This window comes from Apus apus, chromosome 8 (genome assembly GCF_020740795.1).
Source record: "Apus apus isolate bApuApu2 chromosome 8, bApuApu2.pri.cur, whole genome shotgun sequence".
Lineage (NCBI taxonomy): Eukaryota > Metazoa > Chordata > Aves > Apodiformes > Apodidae > Apus > Apus apus.
The window spans coordinates 18117090-18134502 of record NC_067289.1 but is presented as its reverse complement, the minus strand read 5'-3'; the positions used below and the strand labels follow the sequence as shown (position 1 = coordinate 18134502).

Genomic DNA, 17413 nt, shown 5'->3' with positions numbered 1-17413 from the left:
TTTCTAAAGAAGGTAAATTTCAGTTCTTTGCCAAATGCCCATATTGCTCAGCTCTTCAAGTTTGAGACAAATGCCCCAAGGTTACTGGATGTTAGTTAAATCTTTGCTTTCTTCTCTTTGTCACCTTTAACAAGGAGGTGTAGGTACCGCCTCTTGCATTCTCATAATGATTAGGAAGGACTCTTCAAGAGTCTTAGGGGTTTTAGGATTCTGATTTCCCAGTATTTTCTGATTTTTCTTTGTGTGGCTGCTACCACTACACACTTCTAAATTATGTATTTTTAAGCAGTTAGCTTATAAAGCTTCCCTCTCTCTTTTTTTTAAAACAAACAAAACCCAAACAAACACCCTGTGTGCAGTTGTGCTGTCCTTACTCATTTGTGCTAGTGACAATGAAGGTACATGAAGACAGACATGAAAAACTATACTTTCAACATGCTAAATTCATCATATTACTTTTCTGCAAACTCCAGTCAAACACAGAATTATCCAAACTGTATCTGCATTAGTATTCTTTGTGTTACAACACTTATATATAATGTTTGCAGCATTCTAGGATGAGTTGGGTTTATGCCTGCTCTTTCAGAGGGCACACTTCTTCTGTCTGCATACTTAAAGGAAAGTGGGTTTAACTCTTTTCACATTTTTTTATACCTATATTAAAGCATTTTAGGAATTGTCTGTGTTACTGCAAATCAGTTGTAGGAGTGTAGTCGGGATGTAAGAGAGAGTTGAATTTCCTGCACTGACTGATCCATTTCTTGTGCTTCCAAACAGTACCTAGGCTTGGGGATCAGAGATCTGCTCTTGACAATCAAGCTCTTGGATCAAAGAGGCAATTTATTAGTAGTTTAGGAAAATAGCAGGGGAATACTATACCTGGATTCACTGTAATGAATGTTTGTGTATGTGTGTGCATGGGATAAAGGGTGCTTAAAGAGGTGCCAAATATCGAGTGAAGGAAGAATGCTTAATTTATGCATTTAAAAACTCAGTTGCTGCAAATTGTTCAACTCACAATGAGAGTAACTATAAGAAGTGCTATATAACACGACAAAGTAATTTCAGTCTTAAAAAAAAAATCCAGGAGAGAGACTAGGAGTGACTGTTGCAAGTTTTGTGATGTATTAATCCATATAGGTAAAAGATTGAATCAGTGCTTTAAGCTTGTCTGCAGAAAATGTCACTGCCTTTGTTAACAGAACATAGGACCACTAAGTTTCCTCACCACTTTTACTACTGTATTTGCGTTTATTTGAGTGAAAATGAAGAGGGTTCCTAGTTTCTAGAAACTCAAGAGATATTAGTAACTGTATTCAGGCTATGCAGCAAGTCATTTGAAGCACATTTTCTTAGAAGATACTTGTTATGCTTTAAAGGCTTTACTTAAAAAGTAAATTTGTCTGTGTTTTCCACAGGGTTATGAAGATTGGCTACGACATAAAGCAGACAATGAAGTAAATGGTGCTCCAGTGTATGTTGTGCGAAGTGGTGGCCTTGTAAAAACTAGATCTAAAAACATTCGGGTACGTGTCTGAGGACAAACCGAAAATTGTGTTTCTGTTGCATAGCTAAAGCTCTTGTTTCATTACTGATTGTTGTGACCTGCTTCATCATGATGTGCTGAAACAGATTCTTCACTCTTAAAACTCTATTTATACATTTCTCATTTCTTTTCACTTCATTAGGTGGGGGACATTGTCAGAGTAGCCAAAGATGAGACTTTTCCTGTCGATCTGGTGCTTCTGTCATCTGATCGAACTGACGGTTCATGCCATGTTACTACTGCAAGTTTGGATGGAGAGACCAATCTTAAGGTCTGTTTTACTGCTGTAAAGTAGAAAGTAGTTAATTTGTGATGCCATTTTAATTTCAGCCTGTTGAAATACCCTCCTGGTCCCATAGTCCTGTGTCGTTGACTTGATGGACGCTGTTTTACAGACACACGTTGCAGTCCCAGAAACAGCAGTGTTGCAGTCTGTTGCCAACCTGGACAAACTTGTAGCTGTTATAGAATGTCAGCAACCAGAAGCAGATCTGTACAGGTATCACTTTATTAGTAAATATTTTTCACTAAAATCAAAATGAAGTGTGAATTTTAGGAATGTTATGGGTCTTGCTGGGATTAAAATAGCTTCAGATATTTGCTTAAATTTTAGGTTTTAATAACTAGTGTAATCATTTATACATGCATACTTACTGAAAGTTGCAAGTGACCAGTTAAATTCGAGTATTTCCATAGTAAATCAGAAATTATAGGTTAATATTTACCTTTTAATCATGACACTTAGGTACATTTGTGTTCTAACCAGTAAACTTGTTTATGGATTTGAAAAAATTAAATGGCCTGTGAGTCTAAGCAGGTTGGAGAAAAAGTCAGATGTGGTTCTGCCAGGAGATTTCAATACTACATAGTTCGGTTTCTTTAATGGAATTAACTCAAACCAGAGCAAATTGTTGTCAGCTTATGTTAATTCTAAGGATTTGTAGTGGTGAAACTTATTTTGCTTATGCTCAAGAGAAGATTTTAATTTTATTAACCTAATTTTTCAGCAGCAAAAATTTAGATTAGAAACAGTTGTATCCAAGTGTTCTTCATTTCAGTCTTTAACATCAACAACCAATGCCCTAGACTCTGTAAAACAGCATCATAGATAACTAGTTATATTCCCATCCAAGTTTCCTGAATTGTATAATGGAAAATGGTAGCTGCTGAGTGGTAGTTTTCAAAATCCAGGTATGTCACAGCATTTATTCTAAAGCAGGTTTTGGCATCTTTGAGAAATATTACATTATTACAAACTAAGATACTTAGTTTGAACAGCTTTTATTTCAGATTGTAGAGAACACCAAGTTAAGGTACAATTGCCATAGAAGTTCATGTCCGTATTTGTAGCAGGGGCTTGTTTTTAACTAAGTAAGAAATATAATATTTTGTAGTTTCACCCCTCATATGGTTTTTCAGATTGCTGTTCTTTTAATGAATAAATGTTTCTGTTGTTAAATATCTCTTGTAAAATTGTTGCCAGTGGTGCCATATGGTTTTATGTTTGATTGTTAATAAAAGTTGATTATTTTGTACTTGTGAATTATTAATTACTTTTTTCGAGATATAGAGGAATTTTTTACATTTTTGAGTCTTTATGTAGATATTTAACATATGGTCATCTTTCATAGATTTGTTGGAAGAATAACTGTAAGTCAGCAAACTGAAGAAATTGTACGGTAAGTAAAATCTTAATAATGTTTAGAACTGATGGAAGTGGTTAAAATCATGACCATCACAGAAAGGAGTTATTGTTGAATATATGAAAGGGAGGGGTATTTTTACTGAAAGTATCTTTTGTAGCTGCATACTTCAGTTAGAAAAGAGAAAAAATAATGAAATAAAGTTCATTACTCCCCAGTTCTTCAGACTGAGCAGGACAGTTCTGGAAAGCTTGGCTGTTCTGAAGGGCATAATTTTTAGGCACTGCTGATCAGCTGGGTAGCTTTCTTGCTGTTTGTTGTTTGAAACATTTATTGATCTTAAACATTTTCCAGTGGCCTATTACATGGACCACAGCAGATCCCTTGTCATCTGTTTAGCAGAGGTATTGAGCAAGTGTTTTTGCAGCTGAAATTCCTAGAAATTTAGTTCAGTTTTTCAGCTAAAGTTTGAGTCTATCCAAAAATACTAACATAGGTATTTGTAATTTAAAGAACTTATCATAGGAAGCAGAGTTTGCACTGTTGTGGTGCTGATGGGTCCATCTAGTTGTTTTTCTCTCTTATGAATAGCTTTTGAACTTGCTAGATCATCTCAGTTTGACAGTGGGGCAGAAGTAAGATACGTAAAATATCCAAACCTGCAATAGCATTCCTGTTGCACTGTGAGCTCCACAGGTTTTTGCCTGCTGGCTTCTCAAGTAACTTGCAGATCTCTCTGAACCAGCCATTAAGTATATTTAGCTCAATCACTAAATAGGAGATTTTTAACAGTGGTGGGAGAGTATTGCAGTGACCAAAGGATACATGAAAGGAAACAGAGCTCTGTGGAGATGTGGGTAAGGTGTTGTACAAGGGCAAAGAGAATTAAAGGTGGACCTTTGTGAGAGTGAGGTTGGAGTTGTTGTGGTGTGGATATAGGACAACTTTGCACAGGAAACAGGAATTAATTAGTCCCTACAGAATACAGAACAACTGATTTTAAAATGACTGTATGTCTATTTCTTTTTAGACCCCTTGGGCCTGAAAGTCTCTTACTTCGTGGAGCAAGATTAAAAAACACTAAAGAAATATTTGGTTTGTAGACATCTAAATATTTAAAGAGTATTCTTGTCTTAAAACGTTAATGAATTGTGGTTTAATTCTACTTGCACTGAAGAGATTCTGCTAATGCTGCTGAGTGTTACCTGAGGGGATATGATCATAGATGAAAGTAATGATATTATGCTGAAGAATCTCTAGGGATATGAAGTTCCAGCTCTGCTCTATGAAAATATTTCAAGTGGTTTGATAAGGGAATAACCTAACTTCAGTGGATAAATGACTGTTGTTACTGTTACCCATTGTTCAAGACTTTCTTCTGAGACTTACCATTCTGATTTCCATAACATACATATTGAATAGCAGTACAGTCAGAATATAACAGCAGCATTTCAGTAGGTGTTAAAATTACTTCAGTGCTACTGTTTTACTAGAGCAGAGTATTGCAGATACAAAATACTGTCTCACCATTGTACTGAAGTGAACACAGATGTACTGTCACATCTTGATTTTACCCTATGTTTCTTAAAATGAAAAATTCTGCAAAATGTATAAATGTAGAAAATAGAAGTATAACACTTTCCTCCTCCCCTTCCTTCCCAGGTGTTGCAGTGTATACAGGTATGGAGACAAAGATGGCATTAAATTACAAGAGTAAATCTCAGAAACGGTCAGCAGTAGAAAAGTATGTTTATTTTCTAATATCTTTCTTACTTGTAGAGTTTTAACTTAGTTTTTCCTTGGTAACTTTAAAAACCTGATTAACTCATCATTGGTAGTAGCAAGGGAAGAGAGTGTAATTGTTTGTCATTCAGTAGGAAGCTATAAAGTTAAAATCTGTTTCTTGATATTTCAGCCTTTATTGATTCTTCCAGTAATGTACAAAGTTGAAATGCCCAAGTGTAAAAAGGACTAAGGTAGAAAAAAGTTAGTTCAGGAGGTTTGCTTTTCTGAGATGTGGAGATCATTTAATGATATGTGAAATATTGCTTGAACCACACGCTTGGAGGCAGTTTTCACAACAGGGCCAGCCGCTGCTGTTCTGTCCATCCTTTACTGTAACACTCCATCATGCCTTTAAAGAGGATGGATTGAAATGAAGTCTTAATTGCTTACAAATCTTTGTCCTGAGTCCTAGTATTTGATATAATAGGAAAAAAATCTTTCCTCATAGTTTGGGGATAGGTATTACTATAATAGAGATTTATATACTGAAACTTGTGAATTAATTGAAAAATAAAAGTTCTGATGTGTTGTTCTGATTCCAGTTGCTAAAAATCTGAGATAGCCTCCCAGCATTCATTTGCAAACCCAGGATTGATAATTCTTCTATAGTCAGACCACTTAGAACTGTAGAGTGCAGAACTCTTTGCTTATCAAAGCAAATGTAAAGTTGGTCTGGCTAGTGTTACAGAATGCAGAGGCAAGTTTGACTGTATCCTGGTATAACATGGACTGAGTTAAATAATCAATTGCACACAATACTGCTTTTCTAACTGAATAAAAATTGCAGCCTTGGATTTAGACAATGGTTGTTTGTTTTGCCTTCACAGCCTTGCTAGATACTCAGGGAAGTGGGGAAGGATAAGTCAGCTCCCCAAATCTTGGGGCAACAGCTGTGACACAAGTCAGCTGGTGGGGTATTCTTGTACCACAATCTAGTCTTGGTATTGCTCTATGTAGAGTATATCTTAGTCAGAAGTAGGATTTCTTTTCACTGCAATTGTTCTTTTGTCATACAGAAACTTTATATCCATGTCAAGCAAAGGAAAATTTTTTAAAAAAAAAAGTCCTGTAAGTTCTTGATCAGTTCATGTAGCCACAGTGTGTCAACAGATTAAGTGAAATAAACTGAAGTTGCTATTATTTTTTGCCTCTTTGTAGGTCCATGAATTCCTTTTTAATTATTTATCTAATAATCCTCCTCTTTGAAGCCATTCTGAGTACTATTTTAAAGTATGCTTGGCAAGCTGAAGAAAAATGGGATGAGCCTTGGTATAATGAAAAAACAGAGCATGAAAGAAACAGCAGTAAGGTAATGTAGTTCTAGCCAGTTGCATGTTTGTGGAACCTTCACTGTATGTGATACTGATTGTGTCCCTGTTCTTGGATTAAGGGGTAACTACCACATGATCCATTTGCAAATCTGTATGCTATTGTCTCAGTATTTTTATGAGTTTCTGTAACCTCAATATGGTGTAGAAATGTCATACCTCTGTTACTGACTGGACTTTTTCTTCCTTTATGAGAAGATCAAGCTTTTTGAAAATTCTTAGTTTTGCTAGGACATATTTCTGATGTTCTGTGTTATTATAATTTATCTTTTGGGTGTCTTTTGTTATTCCTTAAATGAGAACAGGAGGAGAGAAGCTGTTCTTGTGCATGTTCTGTTGCAGTGATTTCACAGTTCAGGCATTTTGGACATTTTTTGATGTTAAGATTGTTTAAACAATTTTATAAGGCTGTAATTTTGCTCAAGCTCCTGCTTGCCTTCTCACTTGTTTGTAGAGACTGGAGGTCTTTGCTTTGAGGTGTTCCTAAAGTCTGCAGTTGTGAGCAGTGTCTCTTTTTAATCTCCCTATTTTTTTCTGAGTCAGTTTATTATTTTATTTCTATATGAGCCTACCTTCTTCTGAAGGAGTTCAGAAGCTGGTTGGAGCTGATTCTAAGGAGCAGAGGGAATTTTCAAAGCACAAAAGAAATGGAAATGCAGTTTCCACATGTGATGTAGTGTTGGATGTTTATTACCCACCCTTCCATGCTCTCCCCATCTCCCAGAGAGTTGAGAATTAAATGTGCTCACTAGGTGCCATATGTACAAAAAGATCCAAATCCAAAGTTAGGGGAGTTCTGTTTTGCTTCATAAATAGAGTGAAACTTGTGGTTAGTGCAGAGCGGTTCAGGAAGGAAAGAAGTCATTTGAGAATGTCTTTGATTCAAGGAGAGTTAAGAGTTGACTGGAATGTGCATGTGCAGCTTTCTCAGAAACTTGTCATGTGAAGCATTTTTGTGGTCTAACTGAAGAAATATATTTATCTCAATGCTATGTTTTATTTAAAATTACTAATCTAGGCTATCCCTACAGCTATCAAATACTTCTCAAAGTGTCCTAAAATAATCGTATGTGAAAGTGTCACTGTTGAAAAGCGTTAAATGAAATGAAGTTTTCAAATTGTGTAGTGACTTTTTAGTACCTGCACTCATTTAATGCACTTTCAACTATTTGAAGTGGTTAGTAAAGTAAATTCTTGGCTGCTTTTAATTTGAAGTAGTTGTTATGTAAGTTAGACTAGCCTGGGGAGCCTTTTCAGTTCTGAATAGCATCAGGATAAGTATTTACTCAGTCTTTCCATTCCTTCACCTTTGCCTGCAGGAGCATAGATCTACAGATCTGTGTTCCTGCAGTGTCACTCTCCTTCTGTCTTGTCTTTGTTTTTCTCTCTCCCTTGTGTGCTTCCACAATCTGCTTTGCATTTCTCAATATGCTGACTCCCCTGCTTGGAGTGCCTTCTCTGTTCATCTGTCCTGGGTTGTGCAGATTGTTATTTAATAGGCAGTGCTTAAAGAAACTTGCTAACTGTAGTAATTGTCACTTCTCAGTTTATCTTCTCTAACATGGATTACTACTTTCAGTCTTTGTGTGTCTTCTCTGGTTTAGTTTGGAAGATCTCTTAAGGCACTGAACTTCCTGAGTTTTTGTAAGACACCTTAATCATTGGGTACTGACTTTTATTAAGTAATTACAGCCACACTATTTAGGAAGAGCAGACATTTATTTAGTTTGGCAAACTGTTGACTACTTTTATACTTGCTTTCTTCAAAATGTGTTTCTACACCAGCATCTGGTAGAGTTGAAAGAGATGTGCCAGTTTTTCTCATCTCTAATCTCCCTGGCTCAATACTCAGGTGTTGCTCAGAGTCTTCCCAATGTACAGTTTAGCTACCAAGTTTGTTGTGCAAATGAAAAAGAGACTTCAAAGAGACTGTAATGTTGCATTACAACATTTGTTAAAATTGTCATACCTAATAAAGCTGTTTACCTGGATTGTATGAGTCAAACACAGTGATTTGCAGAGACATAAAAGAAGTCTGTGCCATTTAAGTCCACAGAGTCTTTTTCGTGTGGTATAGTCAGTATCACCCACACCAATGGGGAATGCCAGTAGACAGGAACTCTCTTGTTTCTCTACTGTCCTAAACCAATACAGAATACTTGCAGATTCCTCTGGTAACATGGAATATCCGTGTTTGCCTTCAGCGTTTATGGTTCCTCAGAAAAGCCTATGAATGATGGTGTTTGATGGAATGGAGAACACATTAGTTTTTTCAGACCCAACTCAAGAGACATGATTGAAAACAGAATCACCACAATAGTTAATATTAATTGGCAGCCCTCCTGCAGAATCACTAGGAGGGACAAAAATTAATGAACTTGAGAGTGGAAGCATTCAGTCATAGCTTAAGGCAATCTTGTTGCATCTGAAGGCACATTGCTGGGGCGACCTGGAAATGTCTGGTTTTCCACTGTATGTGTTGACTCTCATATGTACATGGGACTTGGTCTTCTCCAGCTCTGGCAGGTTTTCATTTTGTGTGCATATTGAAACATATCCAAGTAACCATGTTTCACATGATGACTGCAATAATCTTGACATTTTTTTCTTTGTTCTCTTGTAGATTCTGAGATTTATTTCAGATTTTCTTGCTTTTCTGGTACTTTACAATTTTATCATACCTATTTCACTTTATGTGACTGTTGAGATGCAGAAATTTCTTGGATCTTTTTTTATTGGCTGGGATCTTGACCTCTATCACGAAGAAACAAACCAGAGAGCACAAGTAAACACTTCGGACCTCAATGAGGAACTGGGACAGGTAGAGTGAAAAATATGTTTTCTCTTCCTTTATTTTTTTTTTTACCTTCTATTTTCTACTTTTTAAAATACCAAAATTAATTACTCCAGACTTTGTATTGGTTGTCCTTTGATTTCCAAATAATTTGAAAAGAAGATAAATATCTGATGGCAGTAATTAAAATTTTTACATGATCATAGTAGTGATCATGTAGTAGTTTTGTAGTAGAGAGTGTGAATTAAGAATGTTTGGGTTTTTTTTCCTACCAACAAGGATATGCAACTCCAAGCCTGTGTTTTGTTTTATTTCATTTCACAAAAGGTGGAGTATGTGTTTACAGACAAAACTGGTACATTAACTGAAAACGAGATGCAGTTTCGAGAGTGCTCCATTAATGGCATAAAGTACCAAGAGGTCAATGGTAAACTAACTCCAGAGGGGTTTTCTGAAGATTCTCCAGATGGTAATAGACATGGTTTGGTAAGACTTATTTTTTTTTTCCCCCTCATTATGCATCCTAGATAGAAAGTTTTATTTCAGAGAAATACTCTTCCAGCATTAGTATATTCAAAACAAAACAGAATTTCTAAATCATTGGAAGCTGTTAAGTGTTACTGAACAAATTGTATTCATTAAACATGTTGAGATGTGGTTATTTAATGTGGAATACTTGGCAGATTTTTAAGTAAAAATGTAATTTTTATTAAATATGTTCAAAACTGGGTTGGTACCTAAATGCTACAAATAAACTTTTTTTTTTTCCCCTAGATGAAAGAGGAAGAACTGTTCTTGAAAGCAGTTTGTCTTTGTCATACAGTGCAGATTAATGCTGATCAAACAGATGGTGCTGATGGTCCCTGGCATGCCAATGGAATAACATCCCCATTGGAGTATTACGCTTCCTCACCAGATGAGAAAGCTTTAGTTGAAGCTGCGAGCCGGTGAGCTGCGCTGCCCAAACTGCTCATGTAGAAAATACCTGCTATGGCAGGCGAACCCCTGAAAACTGCTCAGAAAGATTGTAAAGCCCAGGGCCTGACCCTGTCAGTTGACAATGAAAACATACGAAAATAAAATACACAAAAACCTAGGCATATTATGAAGTGATGATTTAAAATATTTTTTTAAGTCCTTTAGAAATTCTAGGGGATGGAGTGTATTGCTATTAAAATATTGCAACAAGTGGGCAGCCTTAATCTTCTTTAGAAATAGAATAATGGGTATAAGAGCCTCTACCTTCTCTTCCTTCTGCCCCTAACAATTAATAGACATTGTGACTAAAATGATGATTAAATATATATTTTTCTTTTCCTTTTAGAGTTGGAGTAGTATTTACTGGAACTAATGGGAACAGTATGGAAGTAAAAAGTCTGGGAAAACCAGAAAGGTATTGTTTTTTATTCCTTGTTTCTTTTGAAGGACAGAACAGTAGTGAAGATTAATATAATGATCTCTTAATCTTCTCTGTTGATAAGAAGCTGGCCTTTCCATGCCATGCTCTTTATAATGCTTTTCCCTTGGTGTCTTCAAGACATGATATAAAGTGATGAAAACCAATCAATTGCACAAGCAGCGGCAGCAGTGATTGTTGCTCAACAGTAGTAGCATTAATTTTCATTAGTTTCCATATGAAAATGACACTTTGGGGAAAGCTCTGGGGGAAGTGTGTAATTATAAGGAGTTGTCTTTGGACATTTGTTTCTAAAAATGTTTTCTTCCCCATCCTTCTTTTAAAACCTAAAATACAGGTATAAATTGCTTCATGTTTTGGAGTTTGATCCAAATCGCAGACGAATGAGTGTCATTGTAGAGAGTCCCTCAGGTAAGTGTTGTACAATCTGCAGTTAAGAACTTGTTAAATATATATTATGTAGTCTGATTTTCTGTTCTATTTTACTATTTAGGGGAAAAGCTTTTGTTCACAAAGGGAGCAGAATCTTCCATTCTTCCTCGTAGTAAGAGTGGAGAAATAGACAAAACAAGGATACATGTGGATGAATTTGCTTTGGTAAGTGTTTGCCAGCTGATCTGAAGAGAGTTCTTCTGTTACAAATTCTGATACTAAGTGAACAAATTACAGGTGACACCTTGTTGGATCAGAATCTCGTCTACTCTGAATGTAGTCTTTTATTTTCTCACAGAAAGGACTAAGAACTTTGTGTGTAGCCTACAGAAGATTCACACCTGAGGAGTACCAAGAAATTGGCAAACGCCTTCATGAGGCCAGGACTGCCTTACAGCAACGGGAAGAAAGATTAGCAGATGTGTTCAACTTCATAGAAAGAGATCTGGAATTACTTGGGGCTACAGGAGTAGAAGACAAGTACGCAATGAAATTTCTGCTAAATACAATCAAAACCAGCAAGTTTCGGATTTCTAACTGAAAGATGTGTACCATAAAAAGCTCTCCCACCACCACCAAAAGTTCTGTTCAGTATGTTTACCACTCTTTGGACTGAGGAGCACTCAAAACATGAGTTTTACCAATTGATTTGGGCTTAACAATAATGACATACAGTGTGGTTCATCAGGAGGGACTTGGTGTATATGAAACACAGTAATTTCAGTAAATATGGGTAATGGCTAGTTCCTTGGGAAAACTTCTCTACATAGCTACTTTACAAGGCCTTCTGCTTGAAAGAATAATCTGTATTATGTAAGCCAGGGGGTGTATTGTGCACTGGAGTGTACAGATAGAGCACTTGAAAGCTTTTCATTTACCACAATAGATAGTAATAATTGTGGACTGTTTTAAAGCTTCTCAAATGCAGCAATGATGCCTAATTTAAATTAAGATGTGCTTATTACAAAGTTTCAATCACTTAGCAAGATTGAAGTTCATTTTCTGTTTCATCAAGCTCTTCATTTGGTTGCTGGTAACAGAATGTCATCTGCCAGACTATGATTCTCTGACAATATATGTAACATTGGAAGTGCAGTCTTAAATCATGATAATCGTGGGTTTATAGGAGTAACATGGAGTTACAGTGTGAGATTTTTTTTCTGTAAAGTGTGTGATTGGTTGTTTAAGATTTTTCTATTTCTAGACTGCAGGAAAAAGTCCAAGAAACAATAGAAGCACTCAGGTTGGCTGGTATCAAAGTGTGGGTGCTCACTGGAGATAAGCACGAAACTGCTGTTAGTGTCAGTCTGTCATGTGGACACTTCCATAGAACCATGAACATCCTTGAGCTTGTGCAGCACAAGTCAGACAGTACCTGTGCAGAGCAACTGAGGCAGCTAGCCAAGAGGTAAAATATCTCAAAATATTTCAGATTTGATGACAATCTCTTTGATGTATGTGCCAAACACATGAAGTTGCTTTTTTTTTCTTGAAATCTACTAATCTAATAGCAGGCTTGAAGAAGCAGTCTGTGTAACAGGAAACTTGTTTATATTTATTGGCAACTGAACAGTTCATAAGAAAATCTACATTTTTCCATCACACCAATACAAAGCCAATGTTTTTGTCCCTGAATAGAATAAAGGAAGACCATGTTATCCAGCATGGACTGGTTGTGGATGGGACAAGCCTCTCTCTTGCACTCAGGGAACATGAAAAACTGTTCATGGAAGTTTGCAAAAACTGTTCTGCAGTGTTGTGCTGTCGCATGGCACCCCTTCAGAAAGCAAAGGTAAGTGAGAAGATACTCAGAATTTTGAGAAAGCCTTCTAGGTCTGCATTCACACATTTACCTCTGCAGCCCATTTGCAACTGAATTAGTGAAGCTTCTACCTTTAGTTAGAGCTCTCTGGGAGTTTAATGAGTTACTAATTTTCCTTAGCTAAAAGCCTCATATAACTCCTCTCTATTTAGACTACTGTTGGTTTTCCCATTAAACATGTTTCCTTTCTGTGAAGAGCAGGATATCACTGCTCTTCTTTTGAGGAATTTAGAGCCTTGTGTGTGAAAAAATTACTTTCTTCTGTCTGTACTATGTTCTGTGACTTTTCCAGCTGAGAATAACCATTGGTTATAACGAAGATGCTTTTAAAAATTAAACTTTTCCTTAACAACAGCATGTATTGATCTTTGAGCTAATACAGTGTTTTTTCAGATTCATCTTTTACACTGATTAGTTCCATTAATTGAAAATGTGAAGAATCTGGGCAAGTCTAGTAAAGGGCGTTAAATCTGGATCACTCCCTGAGTAAATTTTCAGTTCCAGTTTTCACTTGATTGCTTTGTATGATAAAGCACCAAATTAAGAGTTATAAAAGAGCATCTAAACAAGAACAGCAAAATAAATTGAAGGCGGGCAAACTATTGAAATAAGGCTTGTGCATCAGCTTTTCTCAGGGAGCAGTGGATTCGCACAGGTGATATGCCAAAGGTGTTTTTTACCTCAGTGGGCACATTCATAAAACATATAAATTATATTAACAGGTAGATAATTAGGAACTAGTGGCATGATTTGTAGGTAAACTATCTGTCTAATCTGAAAAAATTGTCTTTTTTGGTTTTTTTTCCAGGTCGTGCGACTGTTAAAAACTTCTCCAGAGAAACCCATAACGTTAGCGATTGGTGACGGTGCTAACGATGTGAGCATGATACAAGAGGCACATGTTGGCATAGGTAACTTCCTTTTGTCAGAACAGATACAGGCAAATAAGATGCAGATTTTAATGGAGGATTAAGTCGGGAATAATGCTTATAAACAGATACGCTTGTAATGTATTTGCATCTGTGGGTGGCAGGGTGATAATCTGAGTCATCTGTTGTAGTGGAGTTTTAATTGAATTTAAAATGTAAGGCTTTTTGCTTTTAGGAGGTTTAGGTTTATTGTATTGTCTACCAATAATCAGGTCCTTAATGCTGCCTCAAGAACAGCAAAGACTCAGTAACTAGAATCTGAGAAGTACTCTGCTTCAGGGGTTGGACATGGGTACTTTAACTTCACACGTTGTTGAGTTCTAAGTTTCTCTGTAAAATTGACCTTTACACCTTTCTTTGTGCTAAACTGCCACTGTTTGCAGCGTGTCTGTATCACTGTAGAAATGCCAAGTGTGTCTAGTTTGTCTTTGAGGAGAAGGCTTTCATTGTATCTCTTGAGAGACTGTTACTGATTCTCAGCTAAGCTTGGTAGTTTTCTCTGTTTATATTGTGTTCTGTTATCTGTCCGGGACCTTCTTTAAACTGTTTTATTCTGCTCTGCTATATAACTGCTATATAACAAAACATAGATACAATTGAACTGGTACTCATCATGTAGTTTCTTAGCATTTCCTCCACTGACTTGGTTGAATAGTGTTTGTTACAGTAGTAAAACCTGAGGGTTCTTACATAAGGTATTGGTGCATCAGGATAGTCTGCCACCCTTTGTGACATATGTTTATCATGTAATGTTACCATGTAAATTATCTGGCCGTGATTTTTGAGACCATGGATATAGCTTACTTGAGAAAGTTACAGGCCAATAGCAAATGATGCTTTATTCTATAGTTAGTTTGTCAACTAACTAAACCTTATAAAAAACAAAATTATCCAAGTTTATTGTAATTTCTAGCATATTAGACGTGACATGTACCTCAGTCAGAGCTAGCAAATCTTTGCCGTGGAGTGTGATGGGACCTTTAGACTATATTTTTTTTCTTTCCAAAAACAACCAGCATTTATAAGTGTCGGATTTACAGGATTCCTTGGACACTTTTCTTCTGTAAAAGAGCATTTTGTGTTCTCTGTGTACATTTATCCTAGCCTTAATAATAGTTTTTAGACATGAATTTGTGTTCAGCTGTGACAAGTGACAAGCATTGTCAGCCTGTCAGATTAAGTAAACTGTTATTGTTAGAAAGGCATTTATTTTAGTTTGCTGTTGAGGACAGGTCATAGATTATTCCCAGAAAGTAAAGAAAAATCTCTCAGAAGTAAACCATGCTAAGAAAATTGATAATTGATGATAGATTGACAACTGTTTGCTTGGTTTGAGGATTTTGGTTTTGTATGAGTGTTATTATTTCTGTCTTTCCATAAATCTTTTCTAAGCATAGGTTTGGTTTTGTTTGTGTTGGTTGTTTTCTTTTAAATAGAATCACCTGTTTTCTGTTTTGTTCCCCAAATATTGCAGGAATCATGGGCAAGGAAGGAAGACAAGCTGTAAGAAACAGTGACTATGCAATAGCACGGTTTAAATTCCTCTCCAAGTTGCTTTTTGTTCATGGGCACTTTTACTATATTAGAATAGCAACCCTTGTACAGTACTTTTTTTATAAGGTAGGTCTTCAAAGGGTGCCACTGAAGTTCACAGAAAAATATGTAACTTTTTCCCAGCATGTAATTTATTTCAGATCTAACATTTTAGTTTGGAACAGATAAAATATCTCTCTTAAATTGTAAATTGTTGTATTTTACAACCAAATTCAGTGGTTTAGCTCTGAAAATGTTTAGTACTTCACCTAGAAATGGGTATTAAATACCCAGGCTGAGAGACAGACCTGTTTGCTCTCCAAAAGCAGTATTACTTGAAATGAAATGCATTCTTCAGCGAGATACAAAAGTATAATCTTTTTTCTTAATTAATTTAATACAAACCAAATCTGTTCAGCTTTCTTAAAACAAAAAAGGAGCACAGGAAATAGTTGTGGGAAGGAAGGGCTCACAGAAAATGTTTGGGGGAGAGAGCATGCTCTTTTGCTGGCAGGCTCTTACCATAAGAAAACAGTCCCAGCCTTGACTTGAAGAATTCCTGGAGAGAAACGCTGTGAGGGAAGTAAGCACCAGGAACTGAGCTTGTTGGACTATAAGGAGAATGCTAGAGGGGAGAGTGAGGGAGCTGGCCTGGGAGCTCAATCCTGGGTTGGGGTCTTTAAAACTCAAGGCTAATAATTTTTCTGGTTTGTTTTTGTTACTTAATCATCAGTTTTGATGAAATATCAAAATTAACATATCTTAATTAAAATTTATCTGAGATTCCAGCATCAGCCACCAAGCCACTTTTTTTTCTTCTATCTATTACTTTTGTTCAAAGGTAACAGCATGGGGTTAGGTTTTGGTTTCTGTTTTGTCTACTCCCATGCAAAAAGCTTATACGAGTAAGCTTTTTTTTTACACAGGATTTCTAGAATGAAATCTGGAAAGTAGTTTGCTAAGAAATTGTTAAAGAGAAATTGAGGGGGAAATTGATTTATTTCTCCTCTTTTAATACCTCCTGTACTTCTATAATGAGACGTGATCATCAAGCACATATGCTTAAGTTTATATTTTTCAGATTTATTGTCACAGAGGACAAAAAAATACGCTCAAGCAAAGCATTTTGCTTCACTTGGCCAAGTAAAATGCTGAAACACTGTATGCTCTTCCTGTATGTTTCTGCCACCTTATAAGAGTTAGCAATTTTTTTAAGGTTGTGAGGCTTATACTGAGGATTAACCATTTCTTTCACTTTTTCCTTTTTCAGAATGTGTGCTTTATTACACCACAATTTTTATATCAGTTCTTCTGTTTGTTTTCACAACAAGTAAGTATTGGATGCCTTTCATCTTGAAACACTCAGGGTAAATAAGTAGAGAAATGGGAAAGAAGTACACAGGAGCAGCACAGATTTTACACTTAATATCCAGCTTCATCTTATATATTTTGATAGCTTGATGTTACTAGTTAGTTATACAAGTACAGCTTTTTCCTAACTAGTAAATTCACTTAACAATTTGTTGCTGCTCGTGGTGTGCTAAGAAATTTAAAGAAATACAATTTTTTTTTTCTTTCCAAGGCACAAAATGTTTTTTTTTTTGTTTCCATTTTCAGACGCTGTATGACAGTGTGTACCTGACTTTGTACAATATTTGTTTCACTTCCTTGCCTGTCCTCATATACAGTCTCTTTGAACAGCATGTGCATCCGCATGTATTGCAGAGTAAACCCGTACTCTATCGGTACGTATGTCTTGCATATACTGTGACAGTGGCACATCATTTAGAGCAATAGTGGCACCTGCAGGAATCAGAACTTGCTGCTATGCATCCCTACAGTATTTTTATCTGTAATTTCTGCAATTTTTAGTTTCGAGGGAGAAAAAACTGCAGCTACATAGTTTTCACCCTAAAAGTGAATTAATATGTCTATATTAAGAGAAGCATCTTTTTGTGTCAATCATGGTAAGGCTGGAACAGAATTGAGCACTTGGTCAGCTTACATGATTGGCAGCCCTTCTCCTTCCTTACTTGTAGGAGGTGAAAAATAACTCAGACATGCAAATGAAGAGCTAGGACAGTCTGGTTTGGAGAATTGCCTCAAAAATATACTAAGAGGGGAAGTGATTTCCTATAGAATTAGATGTCCTCCCAGTGGTTACATGTTGCACTGCGTACTGCT

General features: G+C 36.2%; 1 protein-coding gene across 7 annotated transcripts in view; it reads left to right on the top strand.

Moving 5' to 3' along the window:
* Nucleotides 1-17413, top strand: part of ATP11B (ATPase phospholipid transporting 11B (putative)) — a 58580-nt gene that overhangs the window by 19028 nt on the left and 22139 nt on the right. For all 7 annotated transcript variants that reach the window (XM_051626418.1, XM_051626416.1, XM_051626417.1 and 4 more), the window contains exons 5-24: nt 1419-1526; nt 1689-1817; nt 1942-2045; nt 3178-3225; nt 4220-4284; nt 4852-4933; nt 6133-6283; nt 8926-9123; nt 9424-9582; nt 9871-10043; nt 10421-10489; nt 10851-10924; nt 11007-11110; nt 11244-11425; nt 12150-12353; nt 12584-12737; nt 13576-13678; nt 15171-15316; nt 16500-16559; nt 16847-16974. In XM_051626418.1, coding sequence (XP_051482378.1) covers nt 1419-1526; nt 1689-1817; nt 1942-2045; nt 3178-3225; nt 4220-4284; nt 4852-4933; nt 6133-6283; nt 8926-9123; nt 9424-9582; nt 9871-10043; nt 10421-10489; nt 10851-10924; nt 11007-11110; nt 11244-11425; nt 12150-12353; nt 12584-12737; nt 13576-13678; nt 15171-15316; nt 16500-16559; nt 16847-16974 — 2441 coding nt within the window. The remainder of the gene's footprint in view (nt 1-1418; nt 1527-1688; nt 1818-1941; nt 2046-3177; nt 3226-4219; nt 4285-4851; nt 4934-6132; nt 6284-8925; nt 9124-9423; nt 9583-9870; nt 10044-10420; nt 10490-10850; nt 10925-11006; nt 11111-11243; nt 11426-12149; nt 12354-12583; nt 12738-13575; nt 13679-15170; nt 15317-16499; nt 16560-16846; nt 16975-17413) is intronic.